At 41.3% G+C, this 17,297-nt stretch overlaps 1 protein-coding gene across 1 annotated transcript in view; it reads right to left on the bottom strand.

Moving 5' to 3' along the window:
* Positions 1-866: 866 nt before the first annotated feature.
* LOC138901791 (uncharacterized) overlaps positions 867-17,297 on the bottom strand; it is a 67,676-nt gene continuing 51,245 nt past the window's right edge. Inside the window, exon 2 of the mRNA XM_070189583.1 lies at positions 867-1,024. Within this exon, the coding sequence (XP_070045684.1) occupies positions 867-1,024 (158 nt within the window). The remainder of the gene's footprint in view (positions 1,025-17,297) is intronic.

The following is a 17,297-nucleotide window of genomic DNA, read 5'->3' as shown; positions in this document are numbered from 1 at the left end:
ATTATCTTGCACAAAATTATCCACTCTTTGTTGCACTTGTGGACTTCTAGTTCTTCTCTTGTTTACCATTATATTGACTCCCTTCATAACATTGACTTGCCTCAGGTTTTGCACTTGTTGAAGTTGAGCCTTTGCCAATTGATTCATGGTGGTTGTCAACTCGGATATTGCTTGCCCATGGTCATGTAACTCTTTATGAAGAAGAATCACATTTGGATCACCTTGAGGGACATTGGCTCTAGATTGCCACGCCGATGAAGTATCCACCATTTCATCCAAAATATCACACACCTCCGCATACGGCGTAGTGATGAATTTCCCACCGGCAAGTTGATTCACTACATATTGGTTGGTGGTATTGATCCCCCTATAGAAAGTTTGTTGAATCATGTTCTCCGTCATATCATTGTTGGGGCACTCTTTCACCATTGTCCTATATCTTTCCCATATCTCGTGTAGTGGTTCATTAGGCTCTTGCTTGAATGCTAGAATTTCATCCCGAAGAATAGCCATATGCCCGGGAGAGAAGTACTTTGAAATAAATTTCTCCGCTAGTTCATCCCAAGTATGAATGAAATGATTTGGAAAATGTTCCAACTAATCTAAGGCTTTCCCCCATAGAGAGAAGGGAAAAGGCCTTAGCCTCAAAGCATCCTCGGAGACATATGTTTGTTTGCTCCCCCAACACTATTAACGAACCCCTTCAAGTGTTTATATGCATTTTGACCCGGTGCACCGGTGAAGAACCCTCGTTGCTCGAGAAAAGTGAGCATCACATTGGTTATTTGAAAGTTGCCCGCCCTAATACGGGGTGGGACTATAGAACTTGCATACCTTTCATTCAGCAACACCCGGTGTGGAGTCGCTCATGGTGGAGGTGGGGGTGGAACGTGCACATTGTCTTGAGGTGGTCTGCCTCGTCTATTGGCTTGAGGTTCAAGAGGGACCTCATCCATTGCATCATCATCAACGTCCACATCCCCTATGGCTATGTTTCCGAGCTCGTTGTTTGCCATGATTGCACCTACAATACTCACACATTAGTAACAAGGAAGGAAAAGAAGATATTACAAAAACACACCTAAATATATAGCTAACACTGGTTTTTAACTCCCCAGCAACGACGCCAAAGATTGATCTCGTCAAATTTCACTCCTCTATTTGAGGATATAAAAACGGTCGATGCAATAGTAATACCCAATAAGGAGTCGGGGTCAATTTTCCACAGGGAGCTATAAATGTGTCTTAGGGATATATATTATAGTGTATGAGCTTGAATTCTCTCAAATTGCACTTCCACAAACTTGGGTTGTTTCTAGGTCTAATTTAAACTAGAAAATTATTTTTGGTTGTTTTTCAAATGATATAAAAGGCCTAGGGCTATGACCTTCACTTAGGCGTTCACTTAATGGGTTGTAAGCCTTAAAGCTTGTTTTATTGGTCGGGGTGTATTATAGCTATCAACACTTAACTACTCACTCGATATCTCTCGGTCAAAGAGTGATTTTGCCCAATTTGGCTTTCTCAGGTCCAAATGGATATTAAACAAAGTAGTTGATAATAAGCTCAAGTCGGGGTTTACTATCTCTAGGTTCAACCCTTTAATTGGGCTTATCAATCTCTCGATTGACCCAATTTCTTGCTAGCCAACTTTTCCTAGACTAAATCTCTCTTTCTCAAGTAGAGACCAAGTCTAATAGGCATGAAATAATGTTTGCAACTATTAATTCTTCAAATTAAAGCAAGAATGAGGCTAGATAATCAACACCCAACCATAAACAAACAATAAATCAAACACCCATTAAGTTCACACACTAGGGTTGGGTGACAACCCTAGTGAGAATCTAGCTACTCATGCTTAAATTGGAAGAAAAAGAAGAAGAAGTGATAATTAAACCCATATTGATAATTAAAATTATGAAATCAATGTTCAAAAAGCTCAAAATGGCAAAAACTACTAAAAAGAGTAAAAGAAAACATCTACTCTAGCTGCTGATGTTGTCACGACCCAAAATCCATTAAAGATCGTGATGACGCCTAACACCACTGTCATGCAAGCCAACAGTAAAAGTTTAACTTAATTATACATTTTAGTATTTTGAAATCGAAATTTTCCTTCAATTAAATAATCAGGAATAAAATTAACAGAGTAAATGATAATATTTTCCCAACTACAATACTGAGCAACTCATAAGTATCCCCAAAACCCAGTGTCACAAGTGCATGAGCATCAACTAGGAAGTAAAATAAAATATAGCATCTGTCGGGAATAATAATTAGACAAGAAAAATACAAATAACCCTAGAAGAGACCCTAATGGCTGCGGATTGTAACATGAAATGCAGCTCACGGTAAGTCCTCGCATCATCCGCGCCTCCGCACCCAAAGGACCACCAGACATAAAGGTACCTTCATGAAAATGTGTAGCAAGTGTAGTGTGAGTCCGTAAATCAACGTGTACCCAGTAAGTATCTAGCTTAACCCCGAAGGAGTAGTGACAAGGGGTCGACATCGACACTCACTAGTGGTCCAATAATATCAGGTACAGTAAAGAGGTGAACAAATATGAGGCAGAGTAAATAAATAAAATAAACAAGTATAGATCCGTGGTACAATTCTCCTCTTTATTATAGGCTCAAACTCTCAATTAATAAATTTTCTCCTCAACTGGAGCATATATATAAATATATAGTGGACCTTACCAAAATGGATCGTTATACTTCAAATTACGAAGCACTCACAGATACACTGGCTTCTTGCCAAATATTACGCACGATTCCATGAGGATATTTTATAGAAATGCCGAGGCGTACGACCCGATCTAACATAAATATTAATCTGTGCACTGCCGAGGGTCGAACGACACGAACTATAGATGCATCTATTAAACTGCCGAGGCGAACGGCCTGCTCCCATAAGAGTGTGATACATAAGTCCTGCTGAGGCTAACGGCCCGATCCCATTAGAATGTAGTACATAATCCTACCGAGGCGAACGGCCCGATACCATTAGAATAAGAAGCTTTAGCGGGTCTTTGACCCTACTCACGAATAAACGTGTGAGTTATAATTTTAAGAAAAAACTTTCGATGAAAATGCAAAACACGGGAGAAATCCATAAGAGGAACACAATTATTCCGTGGTCAGTCATGAAACTCGCGAAAACTTTACAATAGCAAATCTATTACTCTACCCATGTATAGTCTTAAGTTGTAATGCGAAATAAAAGAATTAAACGAGCAAAGATAATCCCTATAGTACAAGTACAACATGGGGTGAACCTAAGTCTACCCGGACAATAACATAGATCTAACTACGTACGGACTCTCGTCACCTTGTGCGAGTCCCCGCAACAAGTTTCACATATTAAATTTATCACCTAGGGGTAGTTTTCCCTTCACAGAGTTAGACAGGAGACATACCTCATCTCAAAGCTTACTTTCCGATCCAAAATTGTGCTTTAAATCCTCAACTCGGTGCCAAACGACCCAAAGCTAGTCAAATGTTATATAAAATAGTCAATACATACTCAAGAGTTCACATCCCAACTATTAAAGTGATTTTTCCAACCCAAATTGAAGAATTCCTAAAATTCAACCCGGCCCCACGTGCTCGGATTCCGTAAAATTTTGAAGAAAATTGTTACCCATAACACCACGAACTCAAATATATAATTTATTCCTAATTCCATGCCTAATTTCGCGGTCAAAATCCAAAAGTATAAATTTCTAGGTTTTTTCATAAATTCTCAAATTTCCACTAGTTTTCATGTTAAAATCTATATATAATCCAAGTATTTAACTCAAAATGAGAAAAAGTCACTTACCCCATAATAGAGGATGAAGATGGCACTCCAAACCTGCTCCAAAATCGGCTCCCATGGACGAAATGAAGTGAAGTTGAGCCAAAGTTCCGATTTAAAGACCTCACTGCCCAGCCACGACTTTCGCTTCTGCGGTGAGAAGGTCGCTTCTGCAACAGTCGCTTCTGCGGTTCCACATCTTGCACCTGCAAGACACCACGCCAAGGTCGTTGGCCGCTTCTGCGGCCCTCATGAGCATCTACGCTAACGTTTCTGCGATGACCACTCTGCAGGTGCAGTCCCGCTTCTGCGGCGAGATGACCGCATCTGCGGTCTCAGCTCTGCCCAACGAAAATCCGCATATGCGCCCCCTCTTGGACGCTTCTGCGGCTCTGCACCCATGGCCCAAACCTCGTAGGTGCGGTTACACAAGATACCGACTGCCTCGTCATTCCTTTAGTCCAAAAGTTGATTCATTAACCATCCGGAATCCACCTGAGGCCCTCGGGATTTCAACCAAATATACCAACACATCCTAAAACATGACACAAACTTGCCCGAGACATCAAATCACATCAAACAACGCCAAAACATGAATCATGTCCCAATTCAAGCTTAATGAACTTTAGAACTTCAAACTTCTACATTCGATGCCGAAACCTAACAAATCATGTCCGATTGTCCTCAAATTTTGCCCACAAGTAATAATTAACATTACAGACCTACTCCAACTTCTGGAATCGGTATCCGACCCCGATATCAAAAAGTCCACTCCCGATCAATCTTTCCCAAAAACCTTTAAATTCCTAACTTTGGCCAAATGACCCCAAAATGACCTACGGACCTCCAATTCCACTTCCGGACGCGCCCCTAAGTCCAGAATCGCCATACGGAGCTATACCTAGGTTCGGAATCCCAAATGGACATCGATAACATTGAAATGTACTTTAACCCAAATTTATGAAATTCTTCCAAATGCCAACTTTCCACAATAGGCGACGAAATGCTCCCGGGTCATCCAAAACCCAATCCGGACATATGCCCAAGTCCAAAATCATCGTACGAACATGTTGGATCCTTCAAATCCTGATTTAGAGGTCGTTTACTCAAAAATCAACCCTTAGCCAACTCTTCTAACTTAAAGCTTCTGGCATTAGAATTTTCTCTCCAAATCAACTCCGAATTTTTCGAATTTCTATTCCAACCACACGTACAAGTCATACTACCCGAAGTGAAGCTACTCATGGCCTAAAACCGCCGAATGACGCGCTAGAGCTCAAAACGACCGGTCGGGTCGTTACATTCTCTCCCACTTAAACATACGTTCGTCCTCGAACGTTCTAAGAACTGCTTCGGAGTTTGCTGAAATCATTATTTTAACACCTTGAGCACCTATCCATGCTACCACAACCCAATTGAGCATATTAGCTCGAGCCAGTCTGAAGATTCCCTCGTTTATTTAGTTAAAAATCCTTAGAGTGAGATTCCAACATCCAAAATTCCATACCAGGCCTGTTTCCAGCATACGAACAATGTATCAATCATTACACACTGTACCAAACATGATTGTATACCCTTACTGAATTCACACCACGCACCGCATAATTCACATGACCATAATAACATCCTTTGATAACAATAGTTGAAATTTCACGAATCCGATGCCCACAACGCACCTCATAACACATATAAGTCATGTCCCAACTCTTGCGATGCTACCACGACGGAAGAGATGTGTAAAAATTCATAACCAACTGCCAAGTCAACAAATCATCGAGTCTCTCCTCTTGACAAGAACCATCACCTCATTATGAACCAAATAACGATATTTGCTATTTAATATGCTTCATATAAATCTGATCGCACTAATCCCAGGTCCAATAATCCCGTCTTCCCCAGTACAAGATGCTCACGCAATAAGCCACCTCAAACACTGCCAAAAGTCTCGTATAATGCCATAAGGTGCCAACAAATTACAAGCTCACTTGTGATACATAAGGAAAAATAAACTCTTGAAATAAATACTCCACCCACGTAACTACTTAAACAACCGAACCGCAACCTTGATCCTCAACTTCCAATTCCCATGCCGCCCACTGCATCTAACATGCCAATACGCGAAAGCACAAGAATTTCATTAAAATTCCTGAACCACTAATATGGTACACACTTCATTATATAGAAACCTTTCACTAAACTCATTTCAGGAGAACCATTGCAACACGCGACCGAATTCTCATAACCGCAGAAAATACAACCCCAAGTAGTGTTCTAAACCACCATGACTCTTTCGGGATCCATCTACACATAACATGCCCTAATAATTCGAATGCCTCAACCGCCACAACCACCTGTAAAACTTAACGCGTTGAAGGAACTGATCATTGCCACAATCATGCCGATTCAACCATTGCTAACCAATCCGACTTTTTCTAATTTACTCCGGACTTGCCTTAGGAATAATAATAGCTCCATTCAAAACATGACGAACCCAATTCGCACTCATCCAGAAGAACCCTATTTCACGAGACCACGTTGTCTCAAAACCCATAAACCATCTCATACCCTCCTTGTTCTCACATTCGCATCTTCAACTCGTACACCCTTTCTGATATTTCCTTTATGAATCCGAAGTTATTTTCTCCCATTTCTCCAGTGCTACACCACAGACCGATGATAACATAGAACACTCCAAGCCCCTTTTTCGTAATCCGCTGCAATGCTCGATACTTAACTATACTACGAACTCGAAACCCTTAGGCACCACACTTTAAATTTTTTAATCCACTAGGACCATTGTTGAGAGTCACCCACTCTGACTTGTTCCCAAATATGATCAAACTCCAAGGCTCTGCTAGTACATGAATGCCCTCACGAAGAAGCACCCGACTGAATCACCTATCTTGTACATCACATATACATGAAGCATAAATCCTGAGTCTTCCCAAAGCCTGAACATGAATCGATAAGGCCAATTATAAAATACATTCCTTAAATCGTTTGCTCAAATAACCACTGATGTTCTCTTTCCTTAGTCGTAATAACCCACTTGTGGAAATTTCCATGCCGACATCTTCCAACGACGCTGCTCTGGGTACCATTACTACGAAATCAAAAAATTATTCTGAGCGCGTGCTCCTCCACCAGCTGTGCAAGTCCGTTCCCTCACCATTGACATCAACTACAGGTGCGACACTACATTCCAACCTGAAGTCATGTTGCAGTCCTCTTCATATCAAGCAACTCCTTTCTGTAGTATCCAATCTTCCTCAGAATAGTAGCCATTATTCCAACCTAAGTCCGTAGACCTAGTCACTACCCATCATGAATCCCAAATCACTCAAAAATTTCCTCAACGCATGTAGCTATCCTACCATAGAACCCATATGATACTCTGCCACTCTCCCAATTTGGTTAAACCCTCTCCTTTAAGCAACTACTCGACTTATGTTCTCACACTTGGCCTCCTAGAAATCTAACCATCGCAAGACACCTTCCGCCCTGTCTTTCCTCATCTTGTGCTGCCCAAAAACTGCCTCAAAGCAAAACCCATCACTATAGCACCTGACATGATAAATTGCTACCAACTCTAAGCCTCCTCGAAGATCATCTTTCTCAAGCCATCGGTATTAGAAACGCCGATTCGATTCTGAACCACTGCACACCATGATTTCTGACACCCGCTTCACCGACACCCTTTCACAGATGAAAATTCCACCATACTCAAAAATACCAAGTCTCGTTACTCCATCAACCCAAATCTAAACATTGTTAGTCCGATTGCCTTTCCTCCACCGGAAATAAAATACTTAATCTCTGAATCATGCACTAAGTAAAACCTCCTTTCAGGTCATTGATTGCCTCGACGGTTACACAAACATCCTACCATTACATCACTACTGTGCGATAACAACTTACGAACATCATGCAACCCGCGCATAACCTCAAAACCATCAGAAATACAACTACTGAGCCGAAATGATAGAACACCCTTCCGCAAGAAGACAATAATAACTTGCTCGAATGCGCAGGGAGACACATCCTGCACCACCTCTGCAATACCATTAAAATCCTTCGATTCCCAATTGATAACAAGCGCTTCACATCGCATAAGATTGAATAGGAAAGAAATGAAGGCATAAGCCTCAAAGGAATCAAATCGCACGATGAGGAATCAATAAGGGAAGTGCTCCTAACAGTCCTGTAACCTCTCGAAGATAAGTACATACATTTCCGTACTGATCCGCAAGACTCTACTAGACTTGCTCATGAGTCGTGAGATCTATGTGAACCTAACGCTTTGATACCATGTTGTCACGACCCAAATCCATTAAAGGTCGTGATGGCGCCTAACACTACTGTCAGGCAAGCCAACAACAAAAGTTTAACTTAATTATTCATTTTGGTATTTTGAAATCGAAATTTTCCTTTAATTAAATAATTAGGAATAAAATTTACAGAGTAAATGATAATATTTTACCAACTACAATACTGAGCAACTCATAAGTACCCCCAAAACCCGGTGTCACAAGTGCATGAGCATTAACTAGGATGTAAAATAAAATATAACATCTGTCCAGAATATAAATTAGTCAGGAAAAATACAAATAACCCTGGAAGAGACCCTACTGGCTGCGGATCGTAACATGAAATGCAACTCACGATAAGTCCCGCATCATCCGCACCTCCGCGCCCAAAGGACCACCAGACATAAAATACCTGCACGAAAATGTATAGCTAGTGTAGTATGAGTATGTAAATCAACGTGTACCCAGTAAGTATCTAGCCTAATTCCGGAGGAGTAGTGACGAGGGGTCGACATCGACACTCACTAGTGGTCCAATAATATCAGGTACAATAAAGAGGTGGACAAATATGAGGCTGAGTAAATAAATAAAATAAACAAGTATAAATCCATGGTACAATTCTCCTATTTACAATAGGCTCAAGCTCTCAATTAGCAAATTTCCTCCTCAACTGGAGCATATATATAAATATATAGTGGACCTCACCAAAATGGGTCGTTATACTTCAAATCAGGAAGGACTCACAGATACACTAGCTTCTTGCCCAATATTACGCACGATTCCATGAGGATATTTTATAGAAATGCCGAGGTGTACGGCCTAATCCAACATAAATATTAAATTGTGCACTGCTAAGGGTCGAATGACACGAACCATAGATGCATCTATTAAACTGACGAGGCGAACGACCCGCTCCCATAAGAGTATGGTACATAAATCTTGCCGGGGCAAACGACCCGATCCCATTAGAATGTAGTACACAATCCTGCCGAGGCGAATGGCTCGATCCCATTAGAATAAGAAGCTTTAATGGGTCTTTGACCCTAGTCACGAATAAATGTGTGAGTTATAATTTTAAGAAAAACCTTTCGATGAAAACGCATAACATGGGAGAAATCCGTAAGAAGAACACAATTATTCCGTGGCAAGTCATGAAACTCGCGAAAACTTTACAATAGCAAATCTATTACTCTACGCATGTCTAGTCTCAAGTTGTAATGCAAAATAAAAGAATTAAACGAGCAAGGATAATCCTTATAGTACAAGTACAACATGGGGTGAACCTAAGTCTACCCAGACAATAACATGGATCTAACTACGTACGGACTCTCCTCACCTCGTGCGTACGTAGTCCCGGCAATAAGTTTCATATATTAAATATATCACCTAGGGGTAGTTTCCCCCTCACAGAGTTAGACAGGAGACTTACCTCATCTCAAAGCTTACTTTCCGATCCAAAATTGTGCTTTAAAATCCTCAACTTGGTGCCAAACGACCCGAAGCTAGTCAAATAATATATAAAATAGTCAATACATTCTCAAGAGTTCACATCCCAACTATTAAAGTGATTTTTCCAACCCAAATTGAAGAATTCCTAAATTTCACCCCGGTCCCACGTGACCAGATTCCGGAAAGTTTTGAAGAAAATTGTTACCCAGAACACTTCGAACTCAAATATACAATTTATTCCCAATTCAATGCCCAATTTTGCGGTCAAAATTCAAAACTATAAATTTCTAGGTTTCTTCTAAAATTCTCAAATTTCCACAAGTTTCCATGTTAAAATCTATATATAATCCAAGTATTTAACTCAAAATGAGAAAAAGTCACTTACCCCATAATAGAGGATGAAGATGGCATTCCAAACCTGCTCCAAAATCGGTTCCCATGGACGAAATGAAGTGAAGTTGAGCCAAAGTTCTGATTTAAAGACCTCACTGCCCTACCACGACTTCCTCTTCTGCGGTGAGAAGGTAACTTCTTTGGCTCCACGTCTCGCACCTGCGAGACACCATGCCAAGGTTGCTGGCCACTTCTGGGGCCTTCATGCGCATCTGCGCTAACGCTTTTACGATGACCACTGGGGTGGTACAAAATAATGATATCATAGTCTTTCAATAGTTCTAACCACTTCCTCCGCCTCAAATTGAGATCCTTTTGCTTGAACAAATACTGAAGGCTCCGATGATCCATGAAAACCTCACACGACACACCGTAAAGATAGTGCCTCCAAATCTTCAGCGCATGAACAATGACTGCCAACTTTAAGTCATGGACAAGGTAATTCTTCTCATGAACCTTCAACTGCCGTGGCGCATATGCAATCACCCTGCCCTCCTACATCAATACCGCACCGAGCCCAACACGGGACACATCACAATATATCGTATAAGATCTTGAACCTGTGGGCAGCACCAACACTGACACTGTAGTCAAAGTAGTCTTGAGCTTCTGAAAGCTCGCCTCACACTCGTTTGACCATCTGAACGGGGCACCCTTCTGGGTCAACCTGGTCAACGGGGCTGCTATTGATGAAAACCCCTCCACAAATCGACGGTAATAACTCGTCAATCCCAAGAAACTCCGAATCTCCCTAGCTGAAGTGGGTCTAGGCCAGTTCTGAACTACCTCAACCTTCTTAGGATCCACTTGAATACCCTCTGCAGACACAATGTGCCCTACGAAAGTGACTGAGCTCAACCAAAACTCGTATTTTGAAAACTTAGCATATAAATGGATGTCTCTCAGAGTCTGAAATGCAACCCTAAGATGCTACTCATGCTCCTCTTGACTGTGGGAGTAGATCAAGATATTGTCAATAAACACAATTAGAAAGGAGTCCAAATAAGGCTTGAACACTCGGTTCATCAAATCCATGAATGTTGCAGGGGCATTTGTCAACCCAAAGGACATCACTAGAAACTCATAATGCCCGTACCGAGTCCGAAAAGTTGTCTTAGGGTCATCAGATTCCCTAATACTCAACTGATGGTAGCCAGACCTCAAATCAATCTTTGAAAACACCTTGGCACCCTGAAGCTGATCAAATAAGTCATCAATCCTCAACAATGGATACTTGTTCTAGATGGTGACTTTGTTCAACTGCCCATAATCTATGCACATTCTCATCGATCCATTCTTCTTCTTCACAAGCAACATAGGTGAACCCTAGGGCGAGACACTAGGTATAATGAAGCCCTATCAAGCAAATCTTGCAATTGTTCCTTCACTTATTTCAACTCTGATGGGGCCATATGGTATGGCAGAATAGAGATGGGCTGAGTGCTTGGAGCCAAATCAATACAGAAATCAATATCCCTGTAGGGTGGCATCCCCGGTAGGTCTGCAGGAAACACCTCTGAAAACTCACGAACAACTGGTAATGAATCCATGGAAGGAATCTTCGCACTAGAATCACGAACATAAGCCAAATAAGCTAGTCACCCCTTCTCGACCATACGCCGAGCCTTTATATAAGAGAAAACCCTGTTGGTAGAATGTCCAGGAGTCCCCCTCCACTCTAATCGAGGCAATCCTGGCAAGGTTAAGGTTACCATCTTAGCGTGACAGTCCAATATAGTGTGATAAGGTGACAGCCAATCCATACCAAAGATAACATCAAAATCGACCATATCAAAAAGTAAAAGATCTACACTAGTCTCAAGACCCCCAATGGTGACCACACACGAACGATAAACATGATCTACAACAATAGCATCTCTCACAGGTGTGGACTACACATGAGCACTCAAAGAATCACGAGGCACAACCAAATATGAAGCAAAATAGGATGACACATAAGAATAAGTAGAACCCGAATCAAATAGAACTGAACAATTCTACTGCAAACTGAAACAATACCTATGATAACAACGTCATATGACTCAGCCTCAAGCCAGGCTAGAAAAGCATAACATCGGGGCTGAGCCCCACCACTCTGAACTACATCTCTAGGACAGGCCCTAGATGGCTGGCCCCCCACCTCTAGCAGCCTGACCTCCACCTCTAATGGCCTGACCTCCACCTCTAGCTACCTGACCCCTACCTCTAGCTGGCTGAACGGACGATGAAGCACCCGGTGCCGGGACCATGGCATGGGAACTCTGATGTTGTGAGCTGCCTGATGCCCGAGGGAAAAATCTAGTAATGTGCCTCAGATCACCACAAGTGTAACATGACCTCGGCTGCTGTGACTGCTGACCTTGAAACTAACCATGTCGACCTGAGTAACCACCTTGAAAACTCTGGAGCGGAGGTGCACTAATAGGAGCTGGTGGTGCACTGTAGGCTTGCTCGTCGAAATAAGGCATATGAGGGCAATGACCACCTGAGGCACCGTGGGATGCCTGGAGTGCTGAATGAAATGGCTTGGGAGGATGGCCTCTACCAAAAGTACCCCTACCTACAGATGAGGCACCGCTGAACCCCCCGGAATGACGGAGTCTCTTGTCAGACCCCTGACTTCCCTGAGCAAGAACCATCTCGACTCGCTTGGTGACATTGGTAGCAGCCTGAAAAGAAATCTCACTCCCAGTCTCCTTAGAAATCTGCAATCTGATGGGCTGAGAAAGTCCGTCAATAAACCTCCTCACCCTCTCTCTCTCTCGGTGGGAAGCAGAAGAAGAGCATGGCAGGCCAAATCCACAAAACGGGTCTCATACTAAGTAATAGTCATACTGCCCTGCTGGAGACACTCGAACTTACGACGATGTTCCTCTCTCAATGTGATAGGGAGAAATATCTCTAGAAAGAGCTGAGAGAAATAGTCCCAAGTAAGAGCAGGCGATCCAGCTGGTCTAGTCAACAAATAATCTCTCCACCATTTCTTGGCAGAACTAGTCATCTGAAATGCAGCAAAATCGACCCCATTGGTTTCCACTATACCCATGTTCTGTAGCACCTCATGACAGCTGTCAAGATACTCCTGGGGATCCTCTGAAGAAGCACTACTGAAGTGAACTGTAAAGAGCTTGGTAAACCTATCCAATCTCCATAAAGCCTTAGAAGACATAACTGATGTCACGAACCAAACCGTAGGGCCGCGACGGGCACCCTATGCCTAACTCAATCGAGTGCCAATGTAATGTATCATTCTTATCATACTATCATGGGTAAATGAACCGGAAAGACCGTCATGAGATAAGTAGAATAAAACATAAGGGAATACTAGACATAGGACGACCCAACATGATATAGAAACTTATACATGTGACATACGAGCCTATAAGGCCGACATAATCATTTGTATACTCAAGACATAGGCCGATAAGGCCATACAAATATCCATATACATGTCATCTATCTACAAGCCTCTAAGAGTACATAAATGTCATAAAGGTCAGGACAGGGCCCAGTCATATCAATCAATACATATTCAAATCATACTGACCAAAAAGGCAACTCCGGAGCAAGTGGAGTGCACAAACACCTTCTGCTGAGCTGATAGCCTACTAGGAGAACTCTCAACCTGTCTATCGGGACCTGCGGGCATGAAACGCAGCGTCCCCAGGCAAAAGAATGTCAGTACAAATAAAGTACCGAGTATGTAAGGCATGAAAGAAACATGGAGTAAGGAACTAAACCTGTAAGTCTGAATAGCTCTGTGAATCATGAAAATATTTATAATGTCATGCTTGTGCGTATAAATTCCATACCATGCATAAGTATATGCGTATATAACATCATCAAGCCTCTGAGGGCATCCCATCATATCATCTCAGCCACTGTAGGCGAAATCATCAACGTATACCAGCTGATCAGGTGGTGGTGCATATATAACGCCATAACCTTTTCCATATCCCGTATACATATAATATACGCGTATATAACGCTATCTGATCATGGGTCAATGTACATGTATAAATAAATGCAATACATAAGGAAGTAAATCTATAAGATCTCTCGAAATATCATAAGACCCATGAACATACGATATGATAGTAGGACATATGGGGAATCAAGAACATAGGCAACCCTAGTACTTCTAGGAATAGAATTATTTGTGAAAGTTTCGTACTTGCTCATTTCTTGCATCATATGGATCATGCCAAAAAGAAAGAATGGATAGCCTTAACATACCTTATCACAATATTTCCAATCACCAATTTGAACTCGCCTCTTCGTACCTTAATCTACAACAACAATAATAATACTATCATTAAGTTACGCAAGGTACAACTATCGCACAACGAACGACAAACTTATTTTGTATTAAAACGGGCAGCATCTCCCCTATAATCCTTACTTACTTCAAATTCAAGACAACACCAAACACAACAATATCAACATGTTTACATTATTTTCCAACCTTATATACACCACAAAATACTACAAAATAGCCCAACATACCCCAATATCTTCATACACAAAACGACCATCGTAGTAGTGTCAAACGACCCGAAAATGTTACGACGAATGACCAGCCCACCACCCTGCATTTATGTGGTATTTCTCCACAACATTAATCCTCAAAAACTCCACAAAATAGTAGTAAAACACGCATCCCAACAGCAACACAAAACAATCCACAAAACAGTCCGCTACAAGTGAATAACTCGAACTCACGGCTTTCGATCACCATCTCGTGAGTTCTAACTATTAGGAAACGAATTTATCAACCTTAATTGATATTTAAAAACTTAAATACAGAAAGTACACGTTTTATTAACTATGAATTACCTTCCAAAACTCAAACTACAAAGAAAAAGAGAGGCGATATAGCGATACTTACGTCGTAGGGATCGTTTTAATGTTATCGTTTCTTGATTCCGTGCCCGGGATGATAATCTTGTTTGAAGCTCTTGTAGAGAGCTTAAAAGTAAAGTTAGGGGCCTTATTTGGTTATGTGTTCTGGAAAATTGAAGAAAGAAATGAGATAAGGATATAAATATCCATTTTGTTTGAAAAGTCAAAAGGTGCTACTAGGCACCCTAGCATTTGTCCTTCTTCCAACACTTATAACTTTTTATCCGGGTGTCGTATGAATGAACGGTTAAGGGAATTGGAAACTACATTACAAGAACTTCTATTTTTATATAATATGTCTCAAAAAGACCTCATATAGCACACGAAATTAATTTCTCAAAAAGCTCTGTTATAAGGCAAATCCTTAGTCGGTTTTTCCGCAACTTTAATACGATTTTTCCCAAACTTTATATTTTCTATCCAAATATCATATATAGACATATTATGACTTTAAAATTGTTTAAATAATGATTAACCAGTCTCATATTCATTACGTCACCTTGGGACGCACATGGTGTAACAATCTTCCCCCCCTAAGAAACATTCGTCCTCGAATGTTAAACTCCTAGGAATCTATAGAAATTTTGGCAGAGTCTCCTCTGTAACGGTACTACTACCAACCTAAAGGTTGTGATGTCTCAGTCTGATCCTCCTCCGGAAGTGGAAACAAGTGAGGATACGTAGTCTTCATTTCTTCTTCAGTTTCCCAAGTCATCTCCTCCACATTATTGTTAATCCAAAGTACTTTACCGAAGCTACATCCTTAGTTCTTAATCTCTAAACTTGTCTATCTAGTATAGCAATGGGAGCTTCCTCATATGATAGCTGCTCTGTAACCTGAACATCGTCAATTGGAATGACTTTAGAGGGATCTCCAATACACCTACGGAGCATAAACATATGAAATGCTGGATGTACAGACTCCAATTTGAAAGGCAAGTCTAAATCATATGCTACTTGGTCTACTCTGCGTATAATCTTATAAGGCCCAATGTACCGAGGGCTAATCTTGTTGTCGATTATCTGCATAGGACTTCTGACGACTCTGTGCTGCTAATAGCCTTTCCCTTATAAGCTTAATCTTCTCAATTGCCTGTTGTACCAACTCTGGTCCTACTAACTTTATTTCCCCAATCTCGAACCATCTTATAGGAGACATACACTTTCGTCCATAAAGAGCTTCGTATGGAGCCATCTGAATGTTGGAATGATAACTATTATTATATGCAAACTCAATAAGTGGACGATGATCAACCCAGCTACCCCTGAAGTCCATCACACAAGCTCGTAGCATATCCTCTAGGGTCTGAATAGTATGTTCAGCCTGACCGTATGTCTGGGGATGAAATGTTGTACTAAGACTTACCTGAGTCCCCAATCCTTTTTGGAAGGACCTCTAGAAATTAGCTGTAAACTGAGCACCTCTATCTGAGATAATAGATATAGGGACATCATGAAGTCGTACTATCTCCCTAATGTAAAGCCTTGCATAATCCTCTGCTGAGTAAGTATTCCTGACAGACAGAAAATGGGCTATTTTTGTAAGTCTATCGACAATAACCCATATAGAATCAAACTTACGTTGGGTACGAGATAAGCCTATGATGAAATCCATATTAATCTCTTCCCACTTCCAAGTTGGAATCTCTATAGCCTGTAATAATCCACAGGGTTTCTGATGCTCAATCTTAACCTGCTGACTATTAGGGCACTGAGCAACAAACTCTGCTATATCCTTCTTCATTTCATCCCACCAGTATATTCCCCTGATATCATGATACATCTTCATCGCTCCTGGATAAATAAAATAATGAGAATAGTGAGCTTCTCCCATAACCTGTTGTCTTAACCTGCTGATAATTAGGGCACTGAGCAACAAACTCTACTATATCCTTCTTTATTTCGTCCCACCAGTATATTCCCCTGATATCATGATACATCTTCGTCGCTCCTGGATAAATAGAATAACGAGAATAGTGAGCTTCTCCCATAACCTGCTGGCGCAACCCTGCCACATTAGAACACATAATCGAACTCTATATCTGAGGACTCCATCTCCTGTAATCTAAAATAGTGTATTATCCTTTAGAGGGAATGTATCTCTGTAACGAGCTAGCACATGATCCTCATACTGGCGTTCTTTCACTTCAGTTACTAAAGAGGATATTGCCGTGTCCTGAATAGTAACTCCGATATTACCTGAGTCCAGTAATTGAACTCCAAGACTAGCTAGCTTATGAATCTCTTGGGCTATCCCACACTTCTTTGGCTGTAAATATGACAGGGTACCCATAGATCTACGACTGAGGGCGTCGGCTACTACATACGCTTTCCCCGGATAGTATAAAATATCAACGCCATAGTCTTTCAGTAGCTCCAACCATCTCCTTTGGCATAAATTCAATTCCTTTTGATTGAAGATATATTGAAGGCTCTTATGATCCG

This window comes from Nicotiana tomentosiformis, chromosome 11 (genome assembly GCF_000390325.3).
Source record: "Nicotiana tomentosiformis chromosome 11, ASM39032v3, whole genome shotgun sequence".
Lineage (NCBI taxonomy): Eukaryota > Viridiplantae > Streptophyta > Magnoliopsida > Solanales > Solanaceae > Nicotiana > Nicotiana tomentosiformis.
This window is presented reverse-complemented; position numbering and strand designations above follow the sequence as displayed.